At 43.9% G+C, this 17,529-nt stretch overlaps 2 protein-coding genes across 3 annotated transcripts in view; one reads left to right on the top strand and one right to left on the bottom strand.

Annotated features, from left to right (window-relative positions):
* Positions 1-1,857, bottom strand: part of PPARA (peroxisome proliferator activated receptor alpha) — a 41,426-nt gene extending 39,569 nt beyond the window's left edge. The window contains 3 exon segments of the mRNA XM_054038458.1: positions 1,663-1,754; positions 1,756-1,824; positions 1,826-1,857. Coding sequence (XP_053894433.1) covers positions 1,663-1,754; positions 1,756-1,824; positions 1,826-1,857 — 193 coding nt within the window.
* Positions 1-17,291, top strand: part of CDPF1 (cysteine rich DPF motif domain containing 1) — an 81,863-nt gene extending 64,572 nt beyond the window's left edge. Inside the window, exons 4-5 of one of the 2 annotated variants that reach the window (XM_054038481.1) lie at positions 15,178-15,304; positions 16,956-17,291. In XM_054038481.1, the coding sequence (XP_053894456.1) occupies positions 15,178-15,304; positions 16,956-17,023 (195 nt within the window). In that variant the 3' untranslated portion in view covers positions 17,024-17,291. The remainder of the gene's footprint in view (positions 1-15,177; positions 15,305-16,955) is intronic. The other variant, XM_054038495.1, reaches the window with a different exon arrangement.
* The last annotated feature ends 238 nt before the right edge of the window (positions 17,292-17,529 follow it).

Here is a 17,529-nt window from a genome sequence, read left to right as displayed (position 1 = left end):
ACACCATGTCACAAACTCAGATGTGTTACGTCTTCTGTTTTGGCCAGAAGGATCCTGTTTTTAATCAGCTTTCTGAACTGTTCCTGCACAGAAGTTTGAGAGCTAAGGAGATATTCTAGGCTGCATCTTTATGATTAGGGCCACTTTTGGCAGGATTTCTATTGTAAATGACACTTGCTCTAGGCTACATCTCTGATCGGTCTCCCAAGCCATCCCTGAGTGACACTGGGCAATGCTCTAGCCATTTCTCCCTTGTCACAAGAACAAGCATACAGCAGCCACAGCTTCCGCCCTCCTGTCAGGGAACAGTAGGTGAGGTCAACCAAAGAGAAAGGAGAAGCCAGACCTAAACACCCAGATATAGCAGCTCAGACAGAGCACTTCCCAGTTGATGGCAAGAAGCAACCAGATCTCCTTGATAGCGGAGGGCAAGAAGCAGTCAGCAACAGGGGCTAACAACCCAGCCACAGCCTCATATGCATCCACTCCAGGCCGAGGGGAAACAAGGCACAGCTTCCAGAGTTAGTTGGACACTGGTCTAGGGAAATACCCCAGTCAGCCAGGATCATAAAAATCCCTATGTTCCTGAAGCTCATTCCATGCTGTAGCCTTGGCAGTCTTATGTTCTGGTAATCAGGACATTTGCTCTCATTTATGTAAATAAGTCATGTATATTTACTCAATAAGAAAGCTAGGACATTAATTAATTTGCATAAACATGCCACATTTATGCACCTTCAGCATTAAGATCTGTGATTTCAAACACTATTCTAAAGTAACTTTAATCTTCTTCTCCTTGTCCTCCAAAAGTGGGGGGGGGGGGAATCTCCTATTGTCACTATTGGATAAGCAAAAATGGTACACAATAACCTTAATGGCAGCACTACAGTCCTCATTTATGCCTTGTATATAACAAAAACCTCACGTAGTCAAAGATCTGAGGATTAATGGCTCTCTGCCTTAATAACTCTCTCAGATGTGTTACTAATATCAACAGAGAAACCAACATTTAAAAAAGGGCATTTTGGAGAGATGAAAAGTTACAGACAAACCTTTTCACTTAACTTAACACTAGCTTAACTTTTTAGCAGTCAGAATGACGAATCTACTTTTGGCACAGATTTTACTATACATATCATGTATGTTATAAGAGTCACACAGATTGTAGTTCATGGGACTGATTCAAAGACCGCAAAATCAGGGGAAATTTTTTTGAGGTATTATAAATATTATACAATATCTGCTAAGTTAGGGGGGAAATGCAGCTACTTTTGTAGTAACAGCTGTTGTGATTATTTTGAAAGATACTGGTAAAAAATGGTGTACACTAAAGGTAGTCAGCAAAATTTCATTTTAAAGGGCGCACAAATTTATACAAACCAAGCCAACATGCTTTTATCTCCACCTCATCAGTGAAACCAAAAAAAAAAAATTTTAAATTTTTGTTTGAAAAATAATCACTTTTTCTATGGAGTAACATTTATCTCACAAATTTCAGGCTGGAGTTAATTTATAGACATTATAAACAGCTGAAAGGTTTTTGTTTCCAGTGTGATCTATACATCTGAAATAGCTGTTGTAATTTAAAGGAAGGATTTGCTTAGCTCAATTAAATACATCTTATCTCAACTGATGAAGATTTACTGTATTCTAAACTCTTACCTGTAATGACTGATCCATCAGATCCTGGACCATTTCCCAAAGACTGGAGCTCTGTTACACTTAATGCTCCAGGGCTATCATCACCAATAGACAGAGATGTCCTGTATGTTTTCCACGTCTTGTAGGAACTCTCTAGATAAGGGGCTTCCGAGATCATCCTCTAAGGGGGAAAAATTGGTTTTCTGTGTCCACCATTTAATCCTCATATTAGACTGTTGAAAAAAAAAAGATATACATATATAACACATTTAAACGCTCTACAAACTGAAACAATTACATACAGTGTACAAAATAAGGGAGTCCATAATTTTTAGTAAAATATTTTGTACTAAAATGTTTTTTCAGAAGCATTGTGTAAAATGAAATACTGACACGATGGCAAAAATCCCCATAGATTGACTACACAAAGAAGATTATGGCTAAGTAAGTGTCTATGTTGCCTTCTCCCTCTCTTCTGCTGTTGAAAGTGGCAAATTATGTTTCTGTAGCAGACAATAAGAATTTCAGCCTGAACTGTGCTAGGTAAATGGCAAATGTCAATAAATAAATCTACAAATTATGAATAACCATACATCAAAATACTTTACTTAGGGAATAGTTAATCCACAGCTGTAGTTTGACAAGGGTCAGAAGATGTGTATCAGGTGCTCTCTTCATCCCTCCCAAATTTGTTCAGTATATCCTGTGATACGGCAGAGATCACAACTTTACCCTATGGTATAAACCTTTGGGAAATAATGAGCCAAACTCATTCTGGGTGCAAACCTGCTGAAGTCAGTAAAGTTACATTGGAATAACCTCACGCCTGATTTCACATTTTTAAATTTTCTTTAGTTGAAACTGCCAGAAAAGGAAACAATGACACATACTGTATAATGTTGCTACTCACACCAAGAAATACTGCTACTAAAAGAAGCTGGCCTTTGAGGCTGAAACTAACCTACACTTAGAGCTGCATTTTCTTCAACTAGTGTAAGAACACATACTAATTCAGTATGCCCATGCACTGAATGTTCACTGCTGGTTACAGAAAAGCTCTGTTTCTTCATGATGACAAAAGTGTTGACATTTACCAACATACCACGTTCTTATCAATTTTTACATCTTCTCAGTTAAGAAGAAAACTGTGGTATATGCTAGCAAATGAAGTTTTAAATACATACACACAACCCCAAAGTCAATTTCTTATTTGACATTGTTAAAAGTTGTGAATATCTTTAACAACAAGCAATTTATGCTTGTTTTGAGTCACTCAATTTCCAACTAGAACCACAGAACAATACATTCAGCTCATTGAGTTTTGAGCATTTATCTTGGGAGAAATTTTTGTTGTTGTTTTCTTTTGCATGTAACTCAAACAAAGGCAGAGTTATGATTGACAGGCTGTGCTGATTGCTGGGGATATATCTTTTACAATGCGAAGGACAATCACCTTTAAAAGTCTAACAAATATCAGAAACACTCAGAGAGGACTAGTCACGTAGGAGTCTGGCCCATCAAAGTTGTTCCAGAGGTGTAATTGAGGGTAGATAGTGATTCAGTATGGGTAACATGAGTCTCTGCAAGACTAAACAAGTTGTTTGCAACAATGCACACTGCACACAGTTTTTACTAGTGATCTTTAATTATCAAAGAGCTTTTATAGTACTGCAGTCTCGCAGATATTCATTATACTTTCCAGAAGTTCACTAGCATATAGAAAAAAAGTCTATAGTGTTTTCCAGTGTGTGCTTATTATACCAAATTACATTGTAAGGTAAAAAATGTAGAATAGGAAACAGCAATTGAAAAGTATATATAAAGTAATTTGTATGCTGTAGCTTGCAACCTTAACATAGGACTATCTGAGCAATTAATGTCATTTACAAGGTTTGCACTGGCTTTCTGTCAAATTCCACATTAATATTAAAATCCCCCAATTCTCAAGGAGATCCCTGAATAACTGTGGTTCATCTTACTTATCCACACTCATGCATTCTGATCATAATGGATGACTAGGAATACAGATTCTAATCCTTAAAGTAAGGGAGTATGCTTCGAGTTGGAGTATGTGTCCATAAATTAGCGTATTTGTTTTCCTCTAATTATGATCTGTATGACTTTGGGCAAGTTACTAAGCTTTTCTCTGCTTCTATCCCCACCCGTGAAACGGAGAAAACACTGGCCAACTTTGTAAAGCATTTTCAGATCCACTGACAAAAGACATTATACATAAAGGCGAAATATTTTTTAAATTGGGATTTGTTTCCCTGATCAGCTTGCCAGGAAAGTTTGGCTACTACTGTGGGGTTCTCTCCTTTTCAACCCACATAGTAATGTATAGCACTGGGTTATTTTAAAAATGCAGGGTCTTCCATAATCAGTGGCCTAACTCAACATGTATGTATCTGGAGGAAAAGAACTAGTACAGACACATAGATATAGGGCCTTCACTCAGTTTTCATTTGGTCCACATCACACCAATTGGGTATTTTACCTGAGTAAAAAACTGGTTAAGGAATTCAGTATTTGGCCCAGAGACTTTACAATACAAGCTTTTCCAAGAAGCACATTGTTCAAACCAGGCCAGGGAAACATTCTGTGTACCAGAAAACTGAAAAGAAACTGCAGGTAGCAAATTGTAAGAAGCATGTCTCCAAATGGCTGGTGGTACGAAGAGGGGAACAGCATTCAAGATTTATTTATTTAGGTGACAAAAAAAAAAAAAAAAAAAAAAAAAAAGACAGCGGCTGAACTGCCAACTCAAAATATGGAGACAACTATTATTAAAAAGCTGCTCTACCTTACATGGGTAGGTGGTTTGGTTGGGAGTAGGAAGTACTGCTTTTCCCTGTCTAGTTGCCAGACATTTCCGAAAAATGGACACTTATTTTGTTTGTAGTGCTAGATTTCTTGGCAAGATTTGCTCCCTAAAGCTAGGCACAATCCATTTAATACAAACAGTATTACAAATAGCAACAGAGAGTCCTGTGGCACCTTTAAGACTAACAGATGTATTGGAGCATAAGCTTTCGTGGGTGCTTATGCTCCGATACATCTGTTAGTCTTAAAGGTGCCACAGGAAACTCTGTTGCTTTTTACAGATCCAGACTAACACAGCTACCCCTCTGATAGTATTACAAATATAAATCAATTTGACAAAAAGAAAGGACAGATCTTGAAATAGTAGCAACTCATCTCTAAGTGCATTTGTCTTACAATTTATAACATTTAAGAACATCTATGCTACAGAATGAGACTGGGCAAAGAAGTGATGACAAATTAAAACACCAACAAGGGTCACCTACAGTCTTCAGCTTAAACCTCTCCAACGCATCATCAGTGATCTACAACCCATCCTGGACAATGATCCCTCACTTTCACAGACCTTGGGGGGCAGGCCAGTCCTCGCCCACGGACAACCCGCCAACCTGAAGCATATTCTCACCAGCAACCACGCACCGCGCCATAACAACTCTAACTACAGTAGCCGTGTTAGTCTGAATCTGTAAAAAGCAACAGAGGGTCCTGTGGCAACTTTAAGACTAACAGAAGCCTCAAGGTTCGGTTTGGGGACCCATTTTATTTAATCTATTTATAACTGACCTCGGAACCGATTGCAAGAGTGGGCTGATAAAGTTTGCGGATGATACGAAGGTGGGAGGAGTTGCAAATTCGGAGGAGGATAGGGATATTCTGCAGGGTGACTTGAATGACCTTGTGAATTGGAGTATCAGAAATAGGATGAAATTTAATAGTGAAAAGTGCAAGGTGATTCACTTGGGGATGACTAATAACAATTTTAGTTACAAGATGGGGACGCATTGGTTAGAAGTAACGGAAGAGGAGAAGGACCTAGGGGTCCTTGTGGACCGCAGGATGACCATGAGTCGACAATGTGACGTGGCGGTGAAAAAAGCCAATGCGGTCTTGGGATGCATTAGGCGAGGTATATCTAGTAGGGATAAGGAGGTCCTGCTTCCGTTGTATAAGGCGCTGGTGAGACCTCATTTGGAGTACTGTGTGCAGTTCTGGTCTCCCATTTTAAAAAAGATGAACTCAAACTGGAACGGGTGCAGAGAAGGGCCACTAGGATGATCAGAGGAATAGAAAACCTGTCGTATGGAAAGAGACTAGAGCAGCTCGGGTTGTTTAGTCTGACAAAGCGAAGGCTGAGGGGGGATATGATTGCTATCTTTAAATATATCAGAGGGATAAATACAAGGGAGGGAGAGGAATTATTCCAGCTTAGTACTAACGTGGACACGAGAACGAATGGATATAAACTGGCCGTGGGGAAGTTCAGGCTTGAAATTAGACGAAGGTTTCTGACCGTCAGAGGGGTGAAATATTGGAACGGCCTTCCGAGGGAAACGGTGGGAGCGATGGACCTGTCGGGTTTTAAGATTAAGTTAGATAAGTTTATGGAGGGAATGGTTTAATGGTAAAACATAGTAGCCAAGGAAAACCAAGCGATGGTATGTAAATAGTATAATGGCCAACAAGGGTCAGGCTAGAGACTCTTGCCTACATGCTCGGGGTCTTACTGATCGCCATATTTGGGGTCGGGAAGGAATTTTCCTCCAGGGTAGATTGGCTGAGGCCCTGGAGGTTTTTCGCCTTCCTCCGCAGCATAGGGCAGGGATCACTAGCAGGAGGGTCTCTGCCAATTGAAGTCACTAAAACACAGGATTGGGGACTTCAACAGCAGAGTCCAGGGAAGGGTCTTGTGGCCTGCAGCATGCAGGGGGTCAGACCAGATGATCATAATGGTCCCTTCTGACCTTAAAGTCTATGAGTCTATGAGAAGTATTGGGAGCATAAGCTTTCGTGGGTAAGAACCTCACTTCTTCAGATGCAAGTAATGGAAATCTCCAGAGGCAGGTATAAATCAGTATGGAGATAAAGAGGTTAGTTCAATCAGGGAGGGTGAGGTGCTCTGCTAGCAGCTGACGTGTGAACACCAAGGGAGGAGAAACTGCTTCTGTAGTTGGATAGCCATTCACAGTCTTTGTTTAATCCTGATCTGATGGTGTCAAATTTGCAAATGAACTGGAGCTCAGCAGTTTCTCTTTGGAGTCTGGTCCTGAAGTTTTTTTGCTGTAAGATGGCTACCTTTACATCTGCTATTGTGTGGCCAGGGAGGTTGAAGTGAAGTGTTCTCCTACAGGTTTTTGTATATTGCCATTCCTGATATCTGACTTGTGTTCATTTATCCTCTTGCGTAGTGACTATCCAGTTTGGCCAATGTACATAGCAGAGGGGCACTGCTGGCATATGATGGCATATATAACATTGGTGGACGTGCAGGTGAATGAGCCGGTGATCATGTAGCTGATCTGGTTAGGTCCTGTGATGGTGTTGCTGGTGTAGATATGTGGGCAGAGTTGGCATCGAGGTTTGTTGCAAGGGTTGGTTCCTGAGTTAGAGTTGTTATGGTGCAGTGCGTGGTTGCTGGTGAGAATATGCTTCAGGTTGGCGGGTTGTCTGTGGGCGAGGACTGGCCTGCCTCCCAAGGTCTGTGAAAGTGAGGGATCATTGTCCAGGATGGGTTGTAGATCACTGATGATGCGTTGGAGAGGTTTAAGCTGAGGACTGTAGGTGATGGCCAGTGGAGTTTTGTTGGTTTCTTTTTTGGGCCTGTCTTGTAGCAGGAGGCTTCTGGGTACACGTCTGGCTCTGTTGATTTGTTTCTTTATTTCCTTGTGTGGGTATCGTAGTTTTGAGAATACTTGGTGAAGATCTTGTAGGTGTTGGTCTCTGTCTGAGGGGTTGGAGCAGATGCGATTGTACCTCAGTGCTTGGCTGTAGTCGATGGATCGTGTGGTGTGACTGTGGTGGAAGCTGGAGGCATGAAGGTAGGCGTAGCGGTCGGTGGGTTTTCGGTATAGGGTGGTGTTAATGTGGCCATCGCTTATTTGTACGGTGGTGTCTAGGAAGTGGACCTCCTGTGTAGATTGGTCCAGGCTGAGGTTGATGGTGGGGTGGAAGCTGTTGAAATCATGGTGGAATTCTTCCAGGGTCTCCTTCCCATGGGTCCAGATGATGAAGGTAGCGTAGGTAGAGAAGGGGCATGAGTGGACGAGAGCTGAGGAAGCGTTGTTCCAGGTCAGCCATAAAAATGTTGGCATATTGTGGGGCCATGCGGGTGCCCATGGCGATGCCACTGGTCTGGAGGTATATATGGTCATCAAATTTGAAATAGTTGTGTGTGAGGATAAAGTCACAGAGCTCAGCAATAAGTTGTGCTGTGTCATCATCAGGAATACTGTTCCTGACAGCTTGTATTCCATCTGTGTGTGTGGGATGTTTGTGTAGAGAGCCTCTACATCCATGGTGGCTAGGATGGTGTTTTCTTGGAGGTCACCAATGCATTGTAGTTTTCTCAGGAAATCTGTGGTGTCACGGAGATAGCTGGGAGTACTGGTGGCGTAGGGAGTCCACATATCCAGACAGTCCTTCAGTGAGAGTGCCAGTGCCCAAGATGATGGGGCGTCCAGGATTTCCAGGTTTGTGGATCTTAGGTAGTAGATAGAATAACCCCAGTCGGGGCTCTAAGGGTATGTTGATTTGTTCCTGTGTTAGTGTAGGGAGTGTCCTGAGTAGATGGTGCAGTTTGTTAGTGTATTCCTCAGTGGGATCTAAGGAAAGTGGCCTGTAGAATTTGGTATTGGGGAGTTGTCTGGCAGCCTCCTTCTGGTAGTCAAACCTGTTCATGATGACAACAGCACCTCCTTTATCAGCATCTTAGATGATAATGTCAGGGTGGTATCTGAGGCTGTGGATGGCATGGCGTTCTGCACGACTTAGGTTATGAGGCAAGCGATGTTGTTTTTCCACAATTTCTGCCTGTGTACGTCGGCGGAAGCATTCTATGTATAGGTCCAGACTGTCATTTCGACCCTCAGGAGGAGTCCATGTGGAGTTCTTCCTGTGTTGGTGGTGGGAGGGTCTCTGTGTATCAGTGCGCAGTTCAGTGTTATCTTGAAAGTATTCTTTGAGTCGGAGGCGGCGAAAGTAGGCTTCCAGATCACCGCAGAACTGTATCATGTTCGTGGGGGTGCTGGGGCAAAAAGAGAGTCCCCGAAATAGGACAGACTTCTGCTGGGTTGAGTGTGTAGCTGGATAAATTGACGATATTGCTGGGTGAGTTTAAAATTAAAACAGATGTACTAGACCAGGTGTTGTGGTAGCTGAATGATACTGAGACTAACAATAAGAATGATTCAATCAATCATCATAAAACTATCCATCAATTGGATGCTACCACAGGCGATGGTCATGTTCTGACTAACGTTAGTCTGATTTGCTGCAGTTCCACTCAATTTATTTCTATACATTACATTGTGATTTTAAAAAAGATCAACTCAAGTGTCATCTCGGAGTTTAAGGATATTGTCTTCCATAAAATCATAGCCAGTTATCACTGGTGGATACACAGGTGGCTAATCTGGGATCCACAACTGATGCAGACATTTCCCAATGGAAAGAGTGAATCTGGATTGTTGAGTTGGGCTGTGGCGCATTCTTTCCTCCTTTCCCATTTTTCCATGTCCTGTTATCTCAAGATACTAGACTCCTTGCCACAAGGTCTTTTTCCATTTTAGTCAGCCAAGGGCTTGGGTCTCCCATGAGTTTATGTCAATATTGCACTTCTTTATGTTGGCTTTAAGGGTGTCTTTGAAGCACTTTTTTTTTTTTGGCGCTTCCCCCCATCCCATTGGCCATGGCTCAGTTATGAAAACATGACCTGCTTCAGGAGTTGATTTTCCTGGCATTTGAAGAACATGACCAGCCCAATGGAGTTGGTGGAGGATGATCACACTTTAATGCTGAAGACTTTGGCCTAGGACAGAACACTGATGTTGGTGCATCGGTCATTCCACTTGACTCAGAAGATTTTTCAGAGGCACCGTTGATGGTATCATTCAAGAATCTTGAGGTGTCTACTGTACTTGACCAGGTTTCAGCACCGTACAAGAGAGAAGGGATAACATCAGCCTGATACACGTGAAGCTCTGTTTGATTCTTGATGTAACAATCTTTGAAGATTGTTTTCTCAAGAGTCTGAAAGCTGCACTGGCACATTGAAGGCAGTGTTGAATTTCATCATCAGTGTCAGCTTTCTGCAACAGACAGCTGCCGAGGTAAAGGAAGTGCTCAACATTCTCCAGGGTCTCTTTATTGATCTAAATTATGGGAGCAGGATCCTGGTGATTTGCAGCCTGTTGGTGGAGTACTTCATTTTTCTTGGTGTTAGGTATGAGCCTGAGTTGGTGGTAGGCCACAGAGAAAGTGTCGACTATTTTTTTGAAGGTGCCCTAAACACAGTCTGCCTTGCCTCCCCCCGACTGGATAACCGTGTCCAGAGGTATCACCTAACTGTGGTCGAAACTAAACAATGAAATTTGGAACCTGGAACGTTCAAAACCTGATTGACAACCTGAAAAGTAACCGTCCAGAGCAAAGAACAGCAATTGTGGCCAGAGAACTCAGGAGGCATGACATCAACACTGCTGCACTGAGTGAGATCTGACATACAGGAGGACAGCTCAAGGAAAAAGGTGGTGGTATAACTTTTTTCTGGAAGGGAGAAGTGACAATGAACGACGAATCTATGGGGTTGGTTTTGCTATCAAAAACAAAATCATCAACCAACTCTCGGAATTACTTGTTAGCATCAATGAATGACTCAGGACCCTCGGTCTTAAACTTGGCAAAAATCAGCATGCAACACTCATCAGTGCATATGATCCAACCCTTGATGCTGATGATGAAATCAAAAGAAAAATTTTATGCCAACCTTGACCGAATTCTCTCTGCCATCACCAAAGAGGACAAGTTCATACTCCTTGGCAATTTTAATGCAAGAGTTGGACATGACTTGCAGCTTTGAACTGGCATGATCAGAAAGGAAGGAGTGGGCAAGACCAATTCCAACAGAATTCTTCTCCTGACCAAATGCACGGAACACATATAAATAAGTATTACTCCCAGGAAAGGTGCCAGACAACTGACAACACTATATCTGAGCTTTCAATGTCAATTCAGGCTGTCCCACATGAGTCAACCTCATTGAAGAGGGATGAACTTAAAGGATAGCTCAGCTGTTCTATTAAGAGTGTCCAAACAATAGCCATTGTGATTAATTGTAAATATTTATATAATATTAGAACCCTAATACAGAATATTAGAGATAATTACGTTATTTTAAACATGGCCCTGAGGGGTAATGATTATTAAATAGATGGTCCCTGTTGATCTAATGTAATTTGAAGCGGTTATATAAAAGTGAATATCTCTTTACACACACACACACACCTTCTTTGAAAATCATATTGTTGTCAGTTGTATAACAATATTCTGTGCTCCTGCAGGAGGGTCTTATCTTTCCCTCAACATACAGCTCACTTATGACACAATTGGTCATCAGTCTCCATAGAAGGATCTTTATTTCACTTACAAAACCCATTGAACTAATCTGGCCACATCACTAAGAAAAATAAAATTTGGTGCTCACCAGACTCAGAGGTGATATAAGAGATGTACAAGACACAGTAAGTTGTCATAAGTCAATACGAGTATAGCTCAGATGCCCAAGGGGGCATAGTTATAACAAGAAAAGCAAATAGCAGCAGCAACATAAGTAAGGGTTATAGAAACAGCACTATAGTTAGGACTGTGCCTAGAAACATTAAACCTAATGCTTTGAGCCTGAGAGGCCATACACTAAATGAAGGTGGCAAGGATGGTCATCATCATTATCAATAGACATGGATTTTATGGCTAAACCAGCCATACATGTTCAGAACAGTACTTCCAAACTAAAGGAAACTCAGGTGTGACGTAAATTTGAGGCCTTGGAAAGACCGCACTTCTGTAACAGAAACCAAATGGGCTGCATTTATTTGGGGTTAACATCACTGTTATTTTCTGCCAATAGCTCTGATCTCTAGATTCCTTGCATAACTTCTGTCCTAGCAACACCTTCCAATTTAGTATTATCTTGAATTTAATGTGCTGTTTACTACTTCTTCTAGCTCATTAGTAAATATGTTAAATAAAACTAGGTCCAACACTGGTCCCTGGGGGACTAGACTAGGCACCTCACCTTTTACTAGGTACATCATCAAGCATTATTAGTTTAGTTAAGGAAATTCTTCCACAAAAGAAATACATAGGAAACAGAGGGTTACACTGCAATCCCCCCTACATGGCCATGCAGTGAAAGGAGGGAATAAGGAGCCTTTCCCACTTGTGTGGCCCATGTATGGACAGCCCAGAGTAACAGCATTTATGCTCTGGGAACTACAGGGGATGTTCCGCACAGAAGTGACTCACAAGAAATGGGTTGGGGAATGGTAGGGAATAAACAGATTCTCTTTCCCCACTATCTGCCAGCCATAGAGCTGTCTCTGTATGAGAGGGAGGTCATATAGCAAAAGTACTCTTTCAGTGTAACTGGGAAGCCCAAGCTCAATGCTACCTGAAGCTCCCAACGCAAGGTGCACAGCTCTGTCTGGCTCCCAGGGCAGGGCTGTGGCACGCTTAGGCCACAGCAAATATTTTTGAAAGAATGAGTAAGAGGATACAGAAATGCAAGTTTGATTACTTAAAATATTTGTTCAATAGGAATGCAAAAATGAAGCTGAGATGTCAGCTTTAAAACGTATCAATATATGTTGCAACAGCTACTTTAACACAGTGCCCAATAAAAATCCTGTCTGCAGAATTCTTTTTCACATTCACATTAATATTTAAGTTTGCCAGTCCTTTTAGCTGAATTTATGGAAGAAGATTACTATCTAGTAAAAATAGTAATTAAACATTTAGTGGCTTAACTGTTAAATTACAGGCCCTTCTGTAATACTTTCAGAATTACAGCAACTTAATTATTACAGCTCATCAAGCATAGCTGCTTAAGAAGTGATTAACAAATCACTCTACATATACATACTGATCTCATTATAGAACAAATTATTTAGAAGTATGTACACTTTTATTCTAGTTTAATTGTACAAGCACAGACGGGCTCTACACTAAAACTTCTAGGAATTCCCTCAATAATCCTTTTATTATCTAGGCTGTTTTGAATGTAACTAGTGTCTGTGTATATATATGTATACATACACTCATGTGCAAGTTTCACGGAAAAAGATTGTGATCATTACTTAAATGCAATTTCACACCCCGCAAGTAATTTTTTTTTATTACACCATGCTTTAATACAGATACAAATCAAAGTTCCTCATGAAATTATTGCTTGAAAAGAAAGAAAAATCTGATGTACACAACTGACATGAAAATACCTAGCTCTCGTCTCTGCAAACGTCAGATTGCAGGATATTTTTGTGAAGAAGTCACAAACATTGGGAAGCAGTCTGATTTCTCCCACAAAGTCTGATTACAAAATGGGCAGCTATTAGATCAGTATGCCATATCAGGCAAACCCTGACCCGCACCAATGGTTTCTTTTGCTCTCAGTTTAATCCATACAATATGACAGACTTTTCCTTCTTGTCACAAAAAACTGGTAAGTTAAAAAAAGGTGCTAGAAAGTAGACAAAATAGAACATAATCGGACACAGTATAAAAAAAATCCAGCATGCTGTGGTTTCAGAGGCACATGTGTTTTCTTCAAACTCCATTCCAGCCTCCTGTACTCAGTGTTACTTTCCTTCTTTGCTAAACTTTTAACACTTGTCACTGTCGGGATAATCCATGTTGGGAAGCACGTCTCTAAGAAGCATAATCAGTGGTAACAGTCTGGATTTACTGCATAAACAAACAGATCCTGTAAAGGACTTGCTTGCAACTAACGAGGGTAAAGTTGAAGCATTCGTTACTAGACTATAGGTAACAGACCTCCAGGTCACTTACTTTGTGAACATTGTTGCTGAACAGAGCATTTGGTGCCAAAGCCAGTAGGCATTCTAGACAGCTGTAGACATTTATATGAATAACGGCAGCATCTACAGTTACAATAGCCAGGTTCAAATTACAAGGTATATCTCAAACTACCTGCTTCAAGGCATAAGATAATCACCAGGTAAAGACAAAATTTTGCACAATTGCGAGCATCATGGAAAAGTTTATTATTTCACCTGAAGTACAGAGCACTGGACAATCAGTGAAAGGATGGAGTTTTCTCTCCCCAATCTGGGAACTGCCGTAGTCTTAGAACAGTTCTCTTTACTTGGAATATTTGTATATAAAATGACATTCATTGTATACATTGCAAACTTTCACAGAAGGAAGAGAATTCATTATGGATAAGGTGAAATAATTAAAAAAATTAGTTCCCCTTCTATGGCTGCCAATAACAATGTTAAAAAAAGAAACAGCTTCCTAATATTTTTTGTTTTCACTTATATTGCTGAAATTTTTTTTTTAAACAATAAGATGAATAACTCAACCCAGCATTTAGGCAGGTCATAAAGGACAGTTACCTGTTCTGTAACTAGCGTTCTTCGAGATGTGTTGCTCATGTCTAGGTGTGCAGGCTCACCACGTGCACCTGTGCCGGAAGTTTTTCCCTCAGCAGTACCCGTAGGGGAGAACACTGCTGCAACCCCTGGAGTGGCGCCTCTATAGCGCGCTATAAGGGGAACCGCGTGCTCCCTCCACCCTCAGTTCCTTCTTGCCAGACCAACTCCGACAGAGGGGAAGGAGGGCGGGATGTGGAATAGACATGAGCAACACATCTCGAAGAACGCCAGTTACAGAACATGTAACTGTCCTTTCTTCTTTGAGTGATTACTCATGTGTATTCCACAGTAGGTGATTGCAAGCTATGTCTGATGGAGGTGGGTAGGAGTTCACAGACTCCCTGGCTGAAGCACAGCTCTACCGAAACAGCGGCATCCCTGGAGTGGGAGACGATCGCATAGCGCGACATGAACGCGTGTACAAAGGCTGACGATGAGGCCCGAGCCCTTGTCGAGTGAGCCCTTATGATAGGTGGTGCAGGAACCCCTGCTAGGTCATAGCATGTGTGGATGCACGATGTAATCCACCGGGAAAGCCTCTGGGTGGAGATCAGTTGACCCCTCATGTGCTCAGCTGAAGCAACAAAGAGTTGCGAAGAGCTGCGGAACAGCTTAGTCCGATCAAGATAAAAAGCCAGTGCTCTACGCACATCAAGCGTATGGAGAAGACGTTCCTCGTTAGAGGCATGAGGTTTGGGGCAGAGGATAGGCAGGAAGATGTCCTGGCCCATGTGAAAAGCGGGGAACACCTTAGGGAGGAATGCTGGGTGAGGGCGGAGCTGAACCTTGTCCTTGTGAAAGACTGTGTAAGGGGGGGTCGCAGGTCAGGGTCCTGAGCTCCGAGATCCCCGGATCACGTTTCCCCCCCTCCCCCCCCGGAACAGAACCTATGGCAATGGCGGTTCTGTCGGGTCGCAAACAGGTCTACTTGGGGAGTGCCCCACGCTCGGAAGAGCTGGTGAGTGACCTCCGAGTGGAGCAACCACTCATGTTGGGAGGAGAAAACCCTGCTCAAGCGATCGGCCTGTGTGTTGTTGATGCCTGGCAGGTGGAAAGCCTTCAGGGAGATGTCGTGGGCTATACAGAATTCCCAGAGGCTGAGGGCTTCCAGTCAGAGGGTCGAGGACCTCGTCCCGCCTTGCCTGTTGATGTAAAACTTCGCAGCAATGTTGTCCGTGAGTACTCTGACCACCTTGTCGCGCAGCTGTGAGCCAAACGCCACACAGGCTAAGCATATCACCCTGAGTTCCCTGATGTTTATGTGAAGGGACAGCTCCGCAGCTGACCACACCCCTTGGGTCTATGAGTTCCCTATGTGGGCCCCCCAACCCAGGTCCAACTCATCGGACACTAGGTCCAGTGACGGGGTCAGGTCCCAGAAGGGAATTCCCTGGAGCATATTGGCCGGGCAGGACCACCATTGTAGCGTGGTGATCACCCATGCTGGTACTGAGAGGACCTTGCCCAGTTTGTCCCGGGCCTGGGAGAACTCGGAGGCCAACCAGAGTTGGAGGGGCCTCATCCGAAGCCTGGCGTGGTGGACCACGTACGTGCACCCCACCATGTGGGCCCAGGAGCCGCAGGCATGTCCTGGCTGTGGTGACGGGGAACTCTGTGTCAGAGGCTATAAGCCCCTTCAGGGTCTGGAACCTGTCCAGGGGAAGGAAGGCTGTGGCCTTGGAGGCATCCAGGAGAGCGCCTATTAATTCTATGCACTGCAGCAGAACCAATGTCGACTTGGCCTCATTTACTAGGAGGCCTAAGTCGGCACACGTAGCCAAGAGCAGGTCCACGTGGTTCTGTACCTGGGACCGCGAGCTGCCCTTGAGCAGCCAGTCGAGGTAGGGGAATATCTGTACCCCTCGGTGTCTGAGATAGGCCGCCACTACCGCCATACACTTTGTAAATACTCTGGGCACGGTGGATAGGCCAAATGGGAGGACCGTAAATTGGTAGTGGTCCTGTCCCACTAGGAAAGAGAGGAAGCGTCTGTGCCCCTCGAATATATAAATATGGAAGTAGGCGTCCTGAAGGTCCAGGGCCGCATACCAATCGCCGGGGTCCAGAACGGGTACGATACATGCCAGAGAGACCATGCAGAACCGGCATTTTGCCATGAACAGATTGAGGTCTCGCAGATCTAGGATGGGCCTAAGCCCCCCTTTCGCCTTGGGGATCAGGAAGTAACGGGAGTAAAACCCTTTCCCCCGGAACTCCCCCGGAACCTTCTCCATGGCTCCCAAGCTGAGGAGTTGACCCACTGTCTGCTGTAGCGGGGTAAATGTGACGGATCCCCCTTGCCATCTGAGCGAGGGGGTGGGAGGGTGGGGGTGAGAAATTGTAGTGTGTAATCCTGGGAAATGGTGTTGAGGGCCCATTGGTCTGATAAAAGCAACAGAGAGTCCTGTGGCACCTTTAAGACTAACACCTTTAAGACTCCAGACTAAACACAGCTACCTCTCTGATACATTGGTCTGATGTTATTTGGGACCATTCCGTAAGGAACGCACACAAGCGGTTGCTGAAGGCAAACTTTATTGGTAGGAGGGTCCTCTTGGGGGTCACCGGGGTACCCTCCTGCAACCTGTCAAAACCGGCTCTTGCCCTGCTGCTTGCCCCTGGAGGGCCTAGGCTGCGGGGCAGAGCGAGATTGCCTCTGAGGTCGCCTCTTTCGGGTCTTGGACCTCTTGTAAGCGGGCTCGTATCTTGGCTTGGGCGCAGGGTCTTAGGCTTTTCCTTGGGCTGGACGTAGAGTCCGAGGGTTTGAAGGGTAGTACGGGAGTCCTTCATGCCATGGAGCCTCATGTCTGTTTGTTCTGTGAACAGGTCCTTGCTGTCAAAGGGAAATCCTGCATCACAGACTGCGCCTCCGCGGAGTGTCCAGGCAGCAGTAGCCACGATGCCCTGCGCAGGGACATGGCCGAGGCCAGAGACTGAGCAGCCGTGTCAGCTGCATCCGCCACCGCCTGCCGAGCAGCCCCTTTTGCAGCGGCACCCTCCTCCACCAGCGCCTTAAAATCCTTCCTTTTGCGCTCCGGAAGGGAGGGCTCGAATTTCGGCAGTGACCCTCACAAATTAAACTCATATCGACTGAGGAGGGCCTGGTGGTTGGCCACCCGGAGGTGGAAGCTGGCCGACGAATAAAGCTTCCTGCCAAATGAGTCCAGTCTTTTAGAGTCTTTATTTTTGGGTGTGGGTCCTGGTTGACCCTGTCTTTCCCTATTATTTACGGACTCCACCACTAGGGAGTTGGGGGCCGGGTGGGTTATAAAGGTATTCATGCCCTTTCGTTGGCACGAAGTATTTGCGTTCTGTCTTTTTCGATATCGGGGCGAGGGAGGCCGGCATTGGCCAGAGGGCATTGGAGATGTTAGCCACCCCTTTCGTGCAGCGGGAGGGC

This window comes from Malaclemys terrapin, chromosome 1 (assembly GCF_027887155.1).
Source record: "Malaclemys terrapin pileata isolate rMalTer1 chromosome 1, rMalTer1.hap1, whole genome shotgun sequence".
Lineage (NCBI taxonomy): Eukaryota > Metazoa > Chordata > Testudines > Emydidae > Malaclemys > Malaclemys terrapin.
This window is presented reverse-complemented; position numbering and strand designations above follow the sequence as displayed.